Below are 16636 nucleotides of genomic sequence, written 5' to 3' on the forward strand. Positions count from 1 at the left end.
GTTGGAAACCATTTCGATGAATGCGCACTTCCATACCATCTTAATTTTTCACGCCATACCTAAATAGGAATACGATTACTATACGATTACTATAAGATTTTTTGGTAGACTATACGATTACTTTACGATTAGGTTCTCAGTTTTGCGATTAACTTTACGAATAATATAAAATTTTGACGGTACCGTAATCGTATCCACCCCTATTCATTGGAGAACGCTTCGCATACTTAAGCCTGCGAATAACATTAGCGAATATTATTCGCACTGTTTTGAATTGCGAATACGAATAACGAATATAGCAGAATCTGCGAATATTCGCATTCTCGCCAGCCCTAGTGCCTAGTAAAATTAAGGTTCGCACATTTGGAAAAATCGAAAACCAGGGCTATGGGGTTAGGGTTATCCCGAATTGTCTGGACTAACCACAATGTCTGTTTTAGTCTAAATCTATATAGGACTATGCTATGAACATGGTCCTGCCTTAGATAAAGAAGCATTCCGTGATAATTCCCGATTTTTGTAGGAAATAGAAGATCTAGGATTCTACAGATAAAACCATACGATTGGAGCTCAGTTGTGGATGGCAGAACCGTGAGGCAGGGCAGCGAAACTAACCCTTCTGCCACCCGGGCCCGCGGCACAGATTTTGATGCTTGTTTTAAGCGGCAAGCGGCAACTCATGAACACAATTACAATAAGCACAGTATGCGACAACTGACAACACCTTCCATATTGCATTCCGCCAATGCTGAACTCCTCTCGTATTCCAGAGAGTTAGACTCCGACGCTCTTGCCTCGGCGAGGTCTTTCACAACCGTGCGCTACCCCTCCAAATCAAGCTCTAAAACGACCGAAAGCCGCGGCAAGAGCAACCGACGGCGAAAAGCACAGTCTTCAAAGTACAAGGTCGCACCAGAAAGGACAGCAGACGATCACATTGGTTCGATACCTCATAAGCTTGATATTCTCAAACGACAGGGAAAGTTTTATGGCGCGTTGTTTGGCTCGCACGTCGAACGTGGTGTTCTCTTTCGCGCAGTAGGATCCAGCAATGCAGCTCAAGATATCCGGGGCACTAAAGACACAAATAATTGCCAACGGCACGAGATTAAATATATTCGATGTCTGGCGATAGGACGGGTCTCAGAGTCTGATATATCGCGCATGCAACTAGCTGTGCTTCTTGCTCTTCGCAACGAATTGGGCGTGAGCGCCACAGACGTTACGTGCTATGATCCAGATTTTGTACCTATGGACTACGACATTTTGCGGGGATTTAATATAGATGTAATGCAAGAGCCTGGCGAAGGTGAGGAGAAAGATATGCCGAACGAAGAGCTCGTCCAGAGGAGGAGCGAGACGTTGTACTACATGCCACATGCGCCGATTTTTCTCGTAGATAGAATCATGGGACTGGAAGGTGTACAATACGTGCTTGGAAATGATGTCATGGGATATAAAGAACGATTAGAGGAGGAACTAGAGTTAGTATTTGCTTCGTTGAAAAGAGTAGTAATCAGTTGTGACAAGACCAGTGACAACGACGACGATGAGGCAACTACAAAACAAAATGTCAGCGATCCGGAATGGTTCAGACTACGTCTCGAGGATGGGCTGGCGAGAGATGAAAGCTGGTGGCTAAGTGTGAACGATATGGCAATGCATTGGCGTCGATCCCGGAACTGATAGACGTGTCTGCATTACGCGTGATTGGAAAATTGGTATTGCGTCTCAAAATTTGCATTATTACATGTATATAATCTATAGACAAATCATATCAATCAACATCACAGAAACACGTATGAACAAAGAAGCAATGCGTGCAAGCTACTAAACAATTCAAAACAAATCCCAGAACATTACACTGAAGAAAAAAGATCAATGCACGATCCCATTGATCGTAACCTCAACATGTCGCCAATCTAAGCAGTCTCGTACTTCTCCCAGTTGTCCAAAATATTGCGGATCTTGGAGCTTCCTGTCAAATCATACACTTCTTGGAAATACTCCTTCGAGATCGAAAACGGCTTGGCCGTCAAGTTAGGAATATACTTTCCAATCAAGTTGGCCGGTTTGAGTGCCTGTTGGGGCAACTTCTTGATCAAGAACCGGTTAAACGGCTTGACACCGCTGCGCAGATATGTAGAGTGGAACGGCACGGAAATGCCCTTGAGTGGAATCGTGGCGAAACCCCGGTCCAGTTCGATGGGCTGTGGCTTGGCGATGCTCTTCTTGGCGATTTCCTCCACAATGTCTGTAAGCTGCTCCTTGACATCTTCCATCGACATGGTCTTCATGAGCTTATCGAGGTCGATCTTCTGCACCTTCATGAAGTTGAGCACGTTTGTAAGACAGTCCAGCGCACGGAGATCTCCGGCAGTAACGTATTGCGTGTTCTCGACGTTGTAATTGACAATTTCCAAGAGCCACTTCGTCTGAGCGGCGATGTGTTCGACGACATACCGTAGCGCGGCGTCGTTGAAGGTCTTGGAGATACGCGACGGGTTGACAGCACACATACCGTAGTTAGATCGTCCTTGCGCGTCACGCGGGACGGCTACCTGCATGGTCATACCACGGTAGAATACGACATCCACGAGAGACTCGATCGGCATGACATCGCCGAGTGCCGCGAGTGCGGAGTACTCACCCAGCGAGTGACCAGCATACGAGCAGTCGGCCGGAACAAGACCCTTAGCCTTCATGTCTTCGAACGAAGCCTTCTCCATAAGCGTCAAAGCCGGCTGTGTGAATTGAGTGGCTGACAACAAACCGGTAGGGGCACGGAAGGTGTAGGACGAGGTGTTCTCCGTGATGTCCTTGAAGATCTTCTCGGACTTAAGCTGACCGTCCGCATCAACAGATTCGAACATCATCGACGTGTAGTTATGACGAATTGCCTTGCCTGTAAGAACGTTAGATATGATTTCAGATTCGCTAGAAGCAAGAAGTTCTACCTCGTGGACCACCGAAGTGAACAGTATATTCGTTCGGATTATTCTTAACAATACTGATAATCGAGAAACCTATTTCACGCATTAGTGCTATTCAATTTCAAAGACGTGGAGTTATAGCATACCATAGTTATTGAGGAAATGTCTATCCGCACGATCCCAGACCTCACGCGCGACAGCGCTAGACTCATAAAGATCCATTCCCATACCCTGCTCCTGTGAACCCTGACCGGTGAAGATGTAAGTAGAGACAGGCTGTTCGACCTCGGCCTGGCCGATCAAGACAGCGTCGCCGGTATCCTTGTTCGTAGTTTCAACCTTGATGATCTTACGGCCCGCGATCATACCGATGTGGTGCAACTTCGTCTCGATGTTATCGTTCGGAAGAACCATACCAACAAACGAGCAGTTGAAACCACGCACGCGCGCGACGTGGTTCTCAGCTGCCCAGGTCTCGACGAGCGACCGAACAGCGGCGGAGGAGTACATGCCATGGGTAATGTTGCCTCGGAGATTGGCATAGGCTGCGAACACACGGGACACGTGAATCGGGTTGTAGTCTCCAGAGACGCGGGCGTAACCTTCGTTGGAAGCAGGCGCGCGATAGACAAGCTCGGTCGAGCCGTTCAATGGGATCGAGTTCTCGAATAAAATAGGCTGCTCGATGGTGCTGCCGTGGCGCTCGAGGTAGTCAATGACCGGGTTTCCGTGGGATTCACCTGCCTCGTATTTAACGCTGCCGATTTGGATAATCTCACGTGTAGGCAATTCAAGCAAGACCTGACCGGTGGTGCGGACCGACGAGAACACGGTCTTGTTCTTGTATCTGACAAACGTCTCGAGACGGAACGTGAGCTTCTGGTTGAGTAGGTCAACGTGCGGATCGTCATTAAGCTCGAACCAGTCCTTGGATCGCAATACGGCAACATCCTTGGGCGACTTGAGTGTGACCTCCATAGGCAACTCCGACTTGCGCTGGAACGTGTTCTCGTAATCGGTATACGCGCCTCTGTACAAGAACTGGGACGTGACCTCCATGACTGGCATGTAGTCTCGCGAGATAATACCGCTGACCTCGACCATCTTGCCCGACTCCTGATTCAGTACAGCATTAATCCTGGCATTAGTAGTAACGACGTCGTCTTTCTTGAGCGGCTCCGCGCCAGGGAACATCTTGAACGCGTTGGAAAGATGAACGAGCTTCAACAAGTCACCATCAATTGCCTTGGGGAACAACGCCTTGGTGATGGCCTTCCATCCGACGACAATCGCGAAATCCATAGGCGCGAACGTAGTCTTACCAGGCCTGTCGACGAATGCCTCACCATTGTTGCCGACTGCATAGACAAAGTCGGCGATAGCCTTGCCGGAGACAGTGGTAGAGTCACCCTCGAATGCATCGGTGACGGACAACGTGGCTGGGTACTCCTCGGGACCGAACCAGAGCTTCCAGTAGAACTCCTTGATTCTGTCGTTGCGGCCGGCCATGACTTCACGGATTGGCGCAAATCCGACTTCAGGGTGATATGTGAACATGAGCAACATGCCAACAGGCTTTGCCTCTGCAGTACGGTCATCATAAAGCGTCATCTCGATCGTGTCGGAACCCGGACGCTTAAAGGTGTCAATTACAACCACATCCTTGCCGTTGATCTTCTCAGAAACAACAATACGAGTCTTTTCCAAATCCTCCGGATGCTGAATGGTAACCTTGACACCAAACGCCGGCTTGAACAACCTCTTAAGTGGACTAGTCTCGTACTTGGTGCCCTGAACAAAAACATCTGTAGTAAAGAACGCGTGGCGCCAGCCATACGTCTCACCGCCAAGCAGACTCAACCACGACTCAAGATCGGGAAGAGTAGCGTTGCCACTGACTCCGGCATCAAAAGCGTAGGTGATGGCGTCGTCGGTCTTGGTGACGGTCAAACTGTCAGCCTTCAAAGCGGCCTCGAGCGCGGATGGCACAATGTCCTTGCCTCCAAAATATTCGATAACTGGAATCTTCGACTCCTCGCCTCCATAAACGTCATTGGTCAAGAACTCAATGTGCTTGTTGTGGATTCCATCCAAAATATCCTGAACAGGTTCGTTGACGATTTTGGCGTACTTGGCGGCGACCGGACCTTGGAGAATACACGTGCGCTGGACGTCCTGGCCGACGACAGCACCAAGGTCCTCAGACTGCCAAAGCGAGTCTTTCTTGAAATACAACTCAAAGTTGTCATCCAAAGCCGGGACAAATGGCACTGGCTTCTGACCGGGTCGGAGCGTCAACATGAGGAAGAACTCTTTGTCCTGGACATTGACGATCTGCTCGGTGGCCTCTGGATATGCCGCAAGGATACGGTCAACAGTTGGCGCCGGCTCGTCCAGTTCAGTGTAAGACTGCAAGAGTGACGGACGACCGGTCTCGTGCGTGAAGCGCTCCTCGATACGGCGGATAAAGTCACCAGTCATGTTGCGGAGCGAGAGGTCGATCCAGCGCTTCTCGTGCGCAATGAACATAAGTTCAACAAGACGCTTGAGGATCTCACCGTAGGTCATGTCTTCGAGCTCGACGACGTCACCGGCAGAGTTCTTGCCGAACCAAACTTTTTGGAAGTCGGCATTGAGCTTCTTGATGATGTGGTCCTTCTTTGCCTTGAGAGCGTCGACGCGCTTGTTCTTTGGCAAACTGAAGATGGTGGTATCCATTTCCTTCCTGCAGAAATATGTCAGAGCTATATCGATCTAGACAAGCAAAGTGAGAGGCCTACCAGAACAAAACACCGCGAGTAGCCAACTTGTGAATTGGCTCGCCCATCTCAGACAAGACAGTGATCACCCCACCAGCGGGACCCTTATAAGTGTCCTCCCACTGGGACTCATCCACACCAGGCGCATCGACAATAGCCTGCTTTGCCCCGAGCGACGTGTGCGCTTCCTTGGCAGTCATGATTCTGCTTCCAAACAATACACCATCGAATGGCATTGACGGGTACCCGAACTTGGTCGCCCACTGACCAGTCAGGTATGGGTACGTGTCCTCAGCGCCGCCGAAACCTGAGCCAGCGAGGAGGATGATATTGCTGCACCGACGGATGCGCGGGTACATCTGCAAGATCGGGCTGTGGAAGTCCTCGAACGAGTGATGACCACCACCACGACCACCAGTCCACTGCAAGATGATTGGGAAAGTCGGGTTAGCCTGGGCGATGGTAATGACCTGCTGGATGGCATCCATGGAACCGGGCTTGAGGCCGAGATGCTTGATGCCAAGAGTCTCGATGTATTCGTTGGCGACTTCGGTCGATGGGACACCAGCGCCGATAGTGAGACCCTCGATCGGAACACCTTCGGCACGGAGCTTCTGAATGAGAGGGATGGCCCATCCCATGGCACGGGGGTTGACATAGATCAAGTTGACTGTAATACCAGCACCAGGGAATGTGGACTTTTCGATGTTGTAAAACGCTTGAGTGAGACCATTGGCGTTGAAGTAGCCACCACCGCCGAGCTCGATGTGGTAACCGGCGTTCATAGTCGCAGCAACGAAATCTGCCGGAACCGTTGAGGGAGTCATACCAGCAACCATAATCGGGGGCTGACCCAGCATGCGCGAGAACTTGGTGTCAACATAGGTGTGGCCCTGCACAGTCTTGACCAGCTTGGGGGCAAACTCGAGACCCCAGTCGGCAGCAAACTTGACAGAGTCGTCCTCACGATCAAACAGCTCGGGCTTGTAACCAAGCTCGGGCGCAGTACCCTCCAAGGTGCCGGCAAGGATGACGCGAACACCGGTTCCCTCCTTGTTGCGGTGGGTCAAGACACCGAGACCTGACAAACCACCGGGGCCAAAGTCGAGAATGTGGGTGGCCTTGCTGAACGCAGTGGCCACTTCCCAATGGACGGGCAGGCCGGTGACCATCTTGACAAGGCGTTCGACGACGGAGCCATCCTCGGCGGTAAGGTTTCGCAAGTCATGACCATCGGACGTATCGTAGACGGGAATGGCGAGCTCCTCGGGCGTGAACGAAACGTCGGCCAACTTGAGATCTTCAATGATGGTTTCGTATGCCTTATCAACATACGGCGAATGGAAGGGCGCAGTGATTGGCAAGAACCGGTTGGAGAACTTTAGCTTGCGCTGAGAGTGTGGGACCCTGTTCTGCTCGAGTCCGGGTGGTGCACGGGACTTGCGCAGTGACAAGCTGAGACCGTACAGCGACTGAGGTGGACCGGTGACGACAAAGTTGCGGGCACCGTTCTCGAGCGAGATCGAGACGTGCTTCTCCGCGGGAAGATGGGAATTTGTCAGGTCGACGTGCTTCTGGACCTGCGACTTGACGAGATCGCGAACAGACAGCATAGGTGAAGGCTTGCCTTCACCTTCGTTGACTGAGTCCTGGAGAACAGACGGCGCAAGAGAGGTGCGAGGATACGTCTGCTGAGCGCGGCAGCCAATCCAGAATAAGATCTGCAGAGTCTTGGACGCGACGTCGAAGAATGACTCCCATGTGGACGAGGCCGAAATGGCAGCGGCAGTGATTACACCCTGAGAATGACCAGTCGTTCCTGTGGATTATTGTCAGCTAGTGTAGATTGCGTGGATCAATGCATACGTACCGTCCAAGTACGATCTGAATTCACCAGGCTGCTTGCCGAGGATTTTGCAGGTGGCAGCATAATGAGTAAGCTGAGTGACACCAATCAATGGGAGAGATACCGGAGCGGAAACTAGATAGTCGAGATCAGGAGTCGACTCGGGCTCACGGAGCCAGCGCATGATGTCGAGGCCGTTCGAGTAGACCTTCATGGTGCGCTCGTCGGCTGCGAGCCTGAGCAACTGTTGCGCGCAGTGCTGAACAAAGTCATCAACAAGCCCCTGATAGAGCGAGTAGACGTTGCGAAGCTCATCAAAATATTCCTCGATGTTGCCCTGGCCGCCGAAGATGGCGTAGACGGACGCGCGGCCGTCGGCGGCGGCACGTAGCAGAGCACAGTCGTGGCCTTTGATTGGACGATTGGCAGCGAGTCTGGCGGCGTAGTAGGCACGAATGACAACCTCGCGCTTGGAGAGAGTCCCGGGAAGAGCAGCAGCAATAGCGTGAACTTCATTTGCACGGAGGAAGCGAGATTCAAAATCGGCAAGCACAAGCGCGAGAACGTCGTCATACTGGGCCGGCTCTTCCTCGACTTGGGTAACGATAAAGGCGAGGAATCGAGCAACGAGCTCGCAGTTGGACGCAGGCTCTTCGTCGCCGGCGAAATCTTCGGTTGGAGTGGGAAGAGTGGCGGCGAATTCTTCCCGAAGATGGAGGATCGAGAGATACAGCGCGTTCGGGACAAAGACCGTGTACTCTAACGAGCCATGCTGGAGCGAGAGCGGACGCAGGGAGGCCTGGGTATGCGGCGTTGCGACGCCAGTCTCAGCGCCAGCGTACATTGTGCGAATTGGCGAGAGGAGGGATCAATTGAGGGAGTGTGGATGAAGAAAAGAAGAAGTCGAAGGAGCAGAAGCGTCGGACAAAAGAGAGGAAGTGGCCACCTCGGAGTTGCGAAGTGGCTGTCGAGACGAGATAGCAGTCGACAGGTGTTGCCTGAGGTATAGAGTGCACGTGTGATATATTTTGCGTGTCGCGGATATCAGGGGCGGGCTAGAGGCTGGAGTGCACCGCCACCGGTGAGGCTGAGTGTTGGGAGGAGAGCTCAAAGGCGAAGTGTTGGGCGCCGCTCAAGCCCGACGACTCGTGCGGCGCCGAAGTCCTTCCCGGTGGCCGGGGACCCCAAACACCGCTGCTCTCAGCGAAATCGGCCGCCGCCACCTTTACTCTACAAGACCAGCAGCTGTAGGAAATTTACTATGAATGAGCTCTGGTCAGTCTGCCGGCAGATTGGCATTGATCTACAAATTGTAGCTCGACGTGATGAGAGATAATTGTCTAAGGCGGCAAGCGGCGCACCAACAAACTGATGACACGGGTCCTTAAGCCGTCGTCGGCCCGGGGCGAGGGCAGCGTGTCGATCAGAACCAGCGTGTCTGATGAGAGATCTCAGACGATGCAATAGATGATCGGCATGATCCTGAAGCTAATGGAATGCATGCGGTGGAGCCACGACGGACAGGCGGTCGACATGACCAGCGATTATAATTATTCCTGTCTCGTCGAGTCCCCCAACAGTCAATCAACAAGCAACACGCGAGTACTCAGGAGGAAGGGTTAGGGCCTACGCCCCAACTCTCGCCTCGCGTGCTCCGCAGATTTGCTCCGCAGCCTGAATGCCACAGTCGCCCAACACCATCGCCAGCAACTACTAATCAGTATTATTCATTCTCCTGTAGCCTTCGGCGTTCCTGTCGGGTAGCTGCATTGGAAAAACCCATTAAGCTCGCGGACACGGCTTTGTTGGTGCACGTGCGGTTGCCCGAGACCTGCCCGGCAAATATTAGTGCCTGTGTATACATATCAACTTAGTGCGGAGGTACCTGTCCGTGTTGTTCAGCCACCAGGCTTGCACTATGTGCAAATGCACTAGTCCAGATAGGCAACCAACTGCACTAATTGCTGGTGGCAATCCACGGTCGACGCCACCCAGCTTGTCGGGCCTGTCGTACCTGGTATCCGGCGGGTGTGCTTGTGAGACCATCGATTCTCACCTTCGCGCATTCAAATCATTAGACTATCTCTATTTTCCCACTCTTGTCCTCCATCGCATCCTCCTCCTCACCCACCCAAACTCCTCCCTCTCTTACCCAGTCTCCTGCCCGTCAACCACGATGCGTCCCGAGACTGAGCAAGAGCTCGCACATGTCCTGCTCATCGAGCTGCTCGCCTACCAGTTCGCGTCCCCGGTACGCTGGATCGAAACCCAGGATGTCATCTTCCAGCAATTCAACTCCGAGCGTCTTGTCGAGATCGGCCCGTCCCCTACCCTCGCGGGAATGGCACAGCGCACTCTGAAGGCAAAGTACGAGTCCTACGATGCTGCACTCTCACTCCAGCGCCAGGTCCTCTGCTATTCCAAGGACGCCAAAGAGATCTACTACACCCCAGATCCTGCCGTCGTTGAGGCTGCGCCAGAGGCTGCTGCTGGCAATGCCGCTCCTGCTGCCGCTCCTGCTGCTGCTGCTGCTGCCCCCGTTGCTGCTGCGCCGGCTCCGTCTGGACCGGTAGCAGCTGTGGCCGATGAGCCCGTCAAGGCTGTCGACGTCTTGCGCTCGATCGTCGCCCAGAAGCTCAAGAAGCCGTTCGATCAGGTACCACTTTCAAAGGCTATCAAGGACCTCGTCGGTGGCAAGTCTACGCTCCAGAACGAAATTCTCGGTGATCTCGGTAAGGAGTTTGGCTCGGCTCCCGAGAAAGCGGAAGAGATTCCGCTCGAAGAACTCGGCGCCACTATCCAGGGTTCCGGTTTCAATGGCCAACTCGGCAAGCAATCGTCGTCGCTCGTCGGCCGACTTATCGCTTCTAAGATGCCTGGTGGCTTCAACCTCACATCCGCTCGCAAGTATCTTCAGGATCGGTGGGGGCTTGGACCTGGTCGCCAGGATGGTGTTTTCCTGCTTGCTATCACAATCGAGCCACCAGCTCGTCTCGCAGCCGAGGCTGACGCAAAGAAGTATCTTGATGAAGTCGCTGGCAAGTATGCTTCTCTATTTGGCATCTCACTCTCATCCGGTGGTGGCGATGCTGGCGCAGGCGGTGCTTCGGGCGCCATTGCAATCGACTCCGCCGCGTTCGAGGAGCTCACCAAGGACCAGACTCATCTCGTCCGACAGCAGATGGAGTTATTCGCCAAGTACCTCAAGGTCGATCTCCGGGCCGGCGACAAGCTCTTCGTGGACGAGCAGGACGCTTCCTCCGAGCTTCAAAAGGAACTGGACCTCTGGCTTGCCGAGCACGGCGACTTCTACGCGACGGGCATCGTTCCCTCGTTCTCGCCCCTTAAGGCTCGCGTGTACGATTCATCCTGGAACTGGGCTCGCCAGGACGCGCTTACCATGTACTACGACATCATCTTTGGCCGTCTCTCAGTCGTCGACCGTGAAATCGTGTCTCACTGCATTCTGCTCATGAACCGCTCTAATCCGACTTTGCTCGAGTTTATGCAGTATCACATCGACCACTGCCCCGAAAAGCGTGGCGAGACGTACCAGCTCGCGAAACAGCTCGGCCAGCAGCTTATCGACAACTGCCGAGAAGCGCTTGCTGTTGAGCCTGTCTACAAAGACGTCATGTACCCAACAGCGCCGCAGACTGTTATTGATGTAAAAGGCAATATCAAATACGACGAGGTTCCTCGCGTCGCTGTCCGCAAGCTCGAGCAGTACGTCAAGGAGATGGCTGCTGGAGGCAAACTCACCGAGAGCCGCAGCCGCACTAAGTTGCACGCTGACCTTGCCCGCATTTACAAGATCATCCGTCAGCAGCAAAAGGTTAGCAAGAGCTCCAAGCTTCAGATCAAGACATTGTACGAGGACGTCATCCAGTCTCTCTCTCTTGAAACCGGTCTTGCCAACGGCAGTCCCTCCCCCGATGGCACCGGTCGCATGACGTCGCCCAAGCGCGTCAAGAAGAATGGCAAGGTTAAGAAATACACGGAGACCATTCCGTTCTTGCATTTGAAAAAGAAGGACTTGCACGGTTGGGACTACAGCAAGCCATTGACTGGCATCTATCTGGAGTGTCTTGAGCAGGCCGCAAAGGTATGACTTTGCCATGTTTGTACTTTGATTTGGGCACGCTAATCGATCTAGACTGGTATCTCATTCAAAGACAAGTGCGCTCTGATGACTGGCGCCGGCGCTGGCTCTATTGGTGCCGCCGTTTTGCAGGGATTGTTGTCCGGTGGTGCGAAGGTTGTTGTCACGACGTCGCGATATTCAAAGCAGGTTACCGAGTACTATCAGTCTATCTACGCCAAGTACGGCGCCAGCAACAGCACATTGATTGTTGTTCCCTTCAATCAGGGTATGGCTCCTAGTGAACTTGTTTATATTTATCAAGAGTTAGTGTGCTGACGGATTGCAGGCTCCAAGCAGGACGTTGACGCCCTTGTTGACTATGTGTACGACACAAAGAAAGGTCTCGGATGGGATCTTGACTACATCATTCCGTTCGCTGCCATTCCGGAGAACGGCAATGAGATCGACAACATTGACTCCAAGTCCGAGCTTGCGCACCGAATGATGCTCACCAACCTGCTTCGTATTCTCGGCAATGTCAAGGCTCAGAAGCTCGCCCATGGCTATGAAACTCGTCCCGCTCAGGTCATCCTGCCAATGTCCCCCAACCATGGTACGTTCGGGTCGGACGGCTTGTACTCGGAGTCCAAGCTTTCTCTTGAGACCTTGTTCAACAGATGGTACTCCGAGTCCTGGGGCTCGTATCTCACGATCTGTGGTGCCGTCATTGGCTGGACTCGTGGCACCGGTCTTATGAGCCAGAACAACTTGATCGCCGAGCGCATCGAGAGCCTCGGTGTTCGTACATTCTCGCAGCAGGAGATGGCTTTCAACATCCTCGGTCTCATGTCCCCCGCAATCGTTAATCTATGCCAGATTGAGCCCGTCTTCGCTGACTTGAACGGTGGCATGCAGTACATTCCTAACCTGAAGGAAGCCTCGGCCACGATCCGCCAGGACCTTCTCCAGACCTCCGAGATCCGCCGGGCAGTGACTGCCGAGAACGCGATCGAGTACAAGCTCGTCAACGGCGCAGAAGCCGAGCGTCTGCAGAAGTCTGTCGTCATCCAGCCGCGCGCTAACATCAAGTTCGAGTTCCCGAAGCTCAAAGAATATTCAGAAATTGCCCACCTCGCCGAGAACCTCAAGGGCATGGTCGACCTCGAGAAAGTCGTCGTTGTCACTGGTTTCGCGGAAGTAGGCCCGTGGGGTAACGCCCGCACGCGATGGGAGATGGAGGCTTACGGCCAGTTCTCTCTTGAAGGTTGCATCGAGATGGCGTGGATTATGGGTCTCATTAAGCATCATAACGGCCAATTGAAGGGCAAGATGTACTCTGGCTGGGTCGACACCAAGACCAACGAGCCTGTCGATGACTTTGATGTCAAGTCTAAGTACGAGAAGCATATTCTTGAGCACTCTGGTATCCGGTTGATCGAGGCTGAGCTGTTTGACGGCTATGATCCTAAGAAGAAGAAGATGCTTCAGGAGGTTGTTATCGAGCACGATCTCGAGCCGTTCGAGACTTCCAAGGAGACCGCGTACGAGTTCAAACGCGAGCACGGCGACAAAGTCGAGATCTTCGAGATTGCTGAGACAGGGCAGTGGACTGTCCGGCTGCTCAAGGGAGCCAGTCTGCTCGTTCCTAAAGCGCTCCAATTCGATCGTTTGGTCGCTGGTCAGATCCCAACCGGTTGGAACGCGAAGACATACGGCATTGGCGAAGATATCATTTCCCAGGTCGATCCTATCACGCTGTATGTACTCGTCTCTACCGTCGAGGCCTTACTTGCTGCAGGTGTTACCGACCCATACGAGTTCTACAAGTACGTGCATGTGTCCGAAGTCGGTAACTGCACTGGTTCCGGTGTCGGTGGTATGACTGCTCTTCGCGGCATGTACAAGGACCGGTTTATGGACAAGCAGGTCCAGAAGGATATTCTCCAGGAATCTTTCATCAACACCATGTCCGCATGGGTAAACATGTTACTTCTCTCATCTTCTGGTCCAATCAAGACTCCTGTCGGTGCCTGCGCTACCTCCATCGAGTCTGTCGACATTGGCTACGAGACTATCATATCCGGCAAAGCCAAGATTTGTCTCGTCGGCGGCTACGACGATTTCCAGGAAGAAGGTTCATTCGAGTTCGGTAACATGGGTGCTACCTCCAACTCCGAGACCGAAATCGCGCACGGCCGCACGCCGGCTGAGATGTCCCGCCCGACAACGACCACGCGTGCTGGTTTCATGGAGTCGCACGGTGCTGGTATCCAGGTGATCATGACCGCCAAACTTGCCCTCGAGATGGGCGTTCCGGTTTATGGTATTATTGGCTTGACCGCCACCGCGACCGACAAGATTGGCCGGTCTGTGCCCGCGCCGGGCAAGGGTATTCTCACCACCGCGCGCGAGAACCGGGAGTCCAAGTTCCCGTCACCATTGCTCGACATCAAGTACCGCCGTCGCCAGCTTGAGAAGCGCAAGGCTCAGATCCGCGAGTGGACCGAGTCTGAGATCTTGTACTTGCAACAGGAAGTCGACTCCATGCGTGACCAGTACGAGAAGTTCGACGAGAGAGAGTATTTGACCGAGCGCTTGGCTCACATCGAGCGTGAGGCAGCGTGTCAGGAGAAGGACGCCTTGGCACAGTGGGGTAATGATTTCTACAAGCAAGATGCCCGGATCGCGCCTCTGCGTGGTGCGCTTGCTGTTTGGAATCTCACTGTTGATGATCTTGGTGTTGCGTCGTTCCACGGCACATCAACTGTTGCCAATGATAAGAACGAGAGCCTGACTATTGCCAACATGATGACCCATCTCGGACGATCAAAGGGTAATGCCATCCTTGGTATTTTCCAGAAGTATTTGACTGGCCATCCTAAGGGTGCCGCTGGCGCCGTAAGTTTTCGATATTTTACTTGCATTTCAGCGGTTCGGCTAACGAATGGCAGTGGATGATGAATGGTGCACTCCAGGTTCTCAATACTGGTCTCGTGCCCGGTAATCGCAACGCCGATAACGTCGACAAGGTCCTCGAGCAGTTTGACTCGATCCTGTACCCTTCACGCAGCATCCAGACCGACGGCATCAAGGCCGCGTCCGTGACGTCCTTCGGTTTCGGTCAGAAAGGTGCGCAGGCCATCATTATTAACTCGGACTACCTCTTCGCCACGCTCGACGAAGACACCTACAATGCCTACGCCGCGAAGGTCGCCGCGCGTCACAAGAAGGCGTACAGATACATCCACCACGCCATGGCCACGAACACCATGTTCGTTGCCAAGAACGATCCACCGTACACCAAGGACCTCGAGGGCACCGTCTATCTCGACCCGCTCAGACGAGTCGAGCCGGACAAAAAGGCTGGCACCTACGCGTATCCTGCAAAGAAGGTTTCGCAGCCATCTAACAAGGATACTGAGGACGTGTTGCTCAAGTTAACCCAGTCTACCGCCTCTGGCGGTAACAATATCGGTGTCGACGTTGAAGCTTTGTCGGCCATCCCGATCGACAACGAAACCTTCATCGAGCGCAACTACACTGCCGCCGAGATCAGCTACTGCACTTCGTCTGCCGATCCCCGGGCAAGCTTTGCTGGCACCTGGTGCGCGAAGGAAGCCGTCTTCAAGAGCATGGGCGTTAAATCCGAAGGTGCCGGCGCAGCGTTGAAAGAAATTGAAATTGTTCGGAAAGCAGGGAAGCCCGAAGTGGTGTTCTCCGGCAGTGCGAAGCTTAAGGCGGCAGAAAAGGGCATTAAGGACGTCAGCGTTAGCATCAGTCATAACGAGTTCCAGGCCGTCGCGGTTGCGGTTGCGGAGATGGCTTAAGTTAGGAGGTAGCAAGTATTGGAATAGACTGACGGAGGATAATGACGATTGGGTTTTATTTTTGCGAGATATACTCTAGTTTTTTGTATTTTGCTCATTGGGATATATCTATATACATGTTTTGTAATCTTGACTTGTTTTGTAATATGAATACATGAAGCTGCATATACCATATGTCCATCGATGATGCAAGTCAAATCGTACCTTTCAGACTTGGGAATACGTCTGGAATTGCACGTTTCATGTCTGAGATATGGTAGAATGCCTGTTTTTCGCCCTCCAATTCACGCGGGATGATGTGCGCAAAGCGAATCGAAATGGAACGACGTGGTGAAGTCTTGGGATTCGACATCTTGCACGGCCGCGTCGAGACACGTAATTGAAGAGCGACGTTCTGCGGCATTATGATATACACTTAACCGGGGCAGCATTGTCAGTTGTACCCTCGAGCTAGCAACATCAGCAGCAGGGGAGGCGTAGTACTAGGAGGAGGAGCAGCAGCAGCAGCAGCAGCAGCAGCAGGGACAGTAATAGTAGTAGCAGCATCAGCAACACCAGATGCAGGATCATTATAGCAGCCTCTATCGGACCGAGAGCCCGGGGACGTGCAAACACCGGTCTGGACTATGTACCAAGTGTCAGCAAACAACTACTTCTCACCATCGAGCAATTTATTTCGTCTTACCTGTCAATAGGCGTTGTAGCAGTCTGAGATACCGGTGACGACGCGCCGGACCACACCACCGGCGCTGTCAGAGTCGAAGGTATTGTCGACTTACTTGGAGTTAAGTTATTGCTGATCGGAGTGCGCAAATGTGTCCGGCGTCTCGCGAAGACAATCTCGTCGGGATTGGCGCATGTGTCCCTCCGTTGAAGCAGCAGTAGTATCACCTTTTCGTGCTCACAGCGCGGAGAGTATGGTCGATTTATGTAGATAAATGGTCCGTGAATGACACTTCCGTATCAATCCAATATGGGAAAGGAACGTCACTATGCTGACTATATTCCACAAAGCGTGGCGTCTCTTGAAAAGCGGCCGTGCCGCCTTCCAAAGCGGCAACTTGCTTGTTGCCATCACCGCCGAAAGCTGTGTGAGGGCCGTCACGGCTTGTAGCGGAGCCTCGAACATGCTCCGGCAATTTCATATCGCGATTATCCCCGGCGCTAGTAAATCGATGTACCTGCTT

General features: G+C 52.9%; 3 protein-coding genes across 3 annotated transcripts; 2 read left to right on the plus strand and 1 right to left on the minus strand.

Annotated features, from left to right (window-relative positions):
- Positions 1 to 639: 639 nt before the first annotated feature.
- Positions 640 to 1724, plus strand: POJ06DRAFT_262411 (uncharacterized protein). Its single transcript, XM_056188737.1, has one exon. It carries the CDS (start codon positions 706 to 708, stop codon positions 1684 to 1686), a length of 981 nt encoding a protein of 326 aa, XP_056040503.1. The 5' UTR covers positions 640 to 705; the 3' UTR covers positions 1687 to 1724.
- On the minus strand, positions 1725 to 8542 carry POJ06DRAFT_262413 (acyl transferase domain-containing protein). Its single transcript, XM_056188738.1, has 5 exons — positions 7563 to 8542; positions 5714 to 7511; positions 3080 to 5658; positions 2958 to 3026; positions 1725 to 2905 (listed from the first exon to the last, which is right to left on the minus strand). Exons 1-5 carry the CDS (start codon positions 8380 to 8382, stop codon positions 1923 to 1925), a joined length of 6249 nt encoding a protein of 2082 aa, XP_056040504.1. The 5' UTR covers positions 8383 to 8542; the 3' UTR covers positions 1725 to 1922.
- Positions 8543 to 9597: 1055 nt separating this feature from the next.
- Positions 9598 to 15618, plus strand: POJ06DRAFT_262415 (3-oxoacyl-reductase). The gene is made up of 4 exons (XM_056188739.1): positions 9598 to 11643; positions 11695 to 11908; positions 11969 to 14520; positions 14574 to 15618. Exons 1-4 carry the CDS (start codon positions 9715 to 9717, stop codon positions 15447 to 15449), a joined length of 5571 nt encoding a protein of 1856 aa, XP_056040505.1. The 5' UTR covers positions 9598 to 9714; the 3' UTR covers positions 15450 to 15618.
- The last annotated feature ends 1018 nt before the right edge of the window (positions 15619 to 16636 follow it).

Source organism: Lipomyces tetrasporus, assembly GCF_029532465.1.
Source record: "Lipomyces tetrasporus strain NRRL Y-64009 chromosome Unknown POJ06scaffold_12, whole genome shotgun sequence".
In the NCBI taxonomy this organism is placed as follows: Eukaryota; Fungi; Ascomycota; class Lipomycetes; order Lipomycetales; family Lipomycetaceae; genus Lipomyces; species Lipomyces tetrasporus.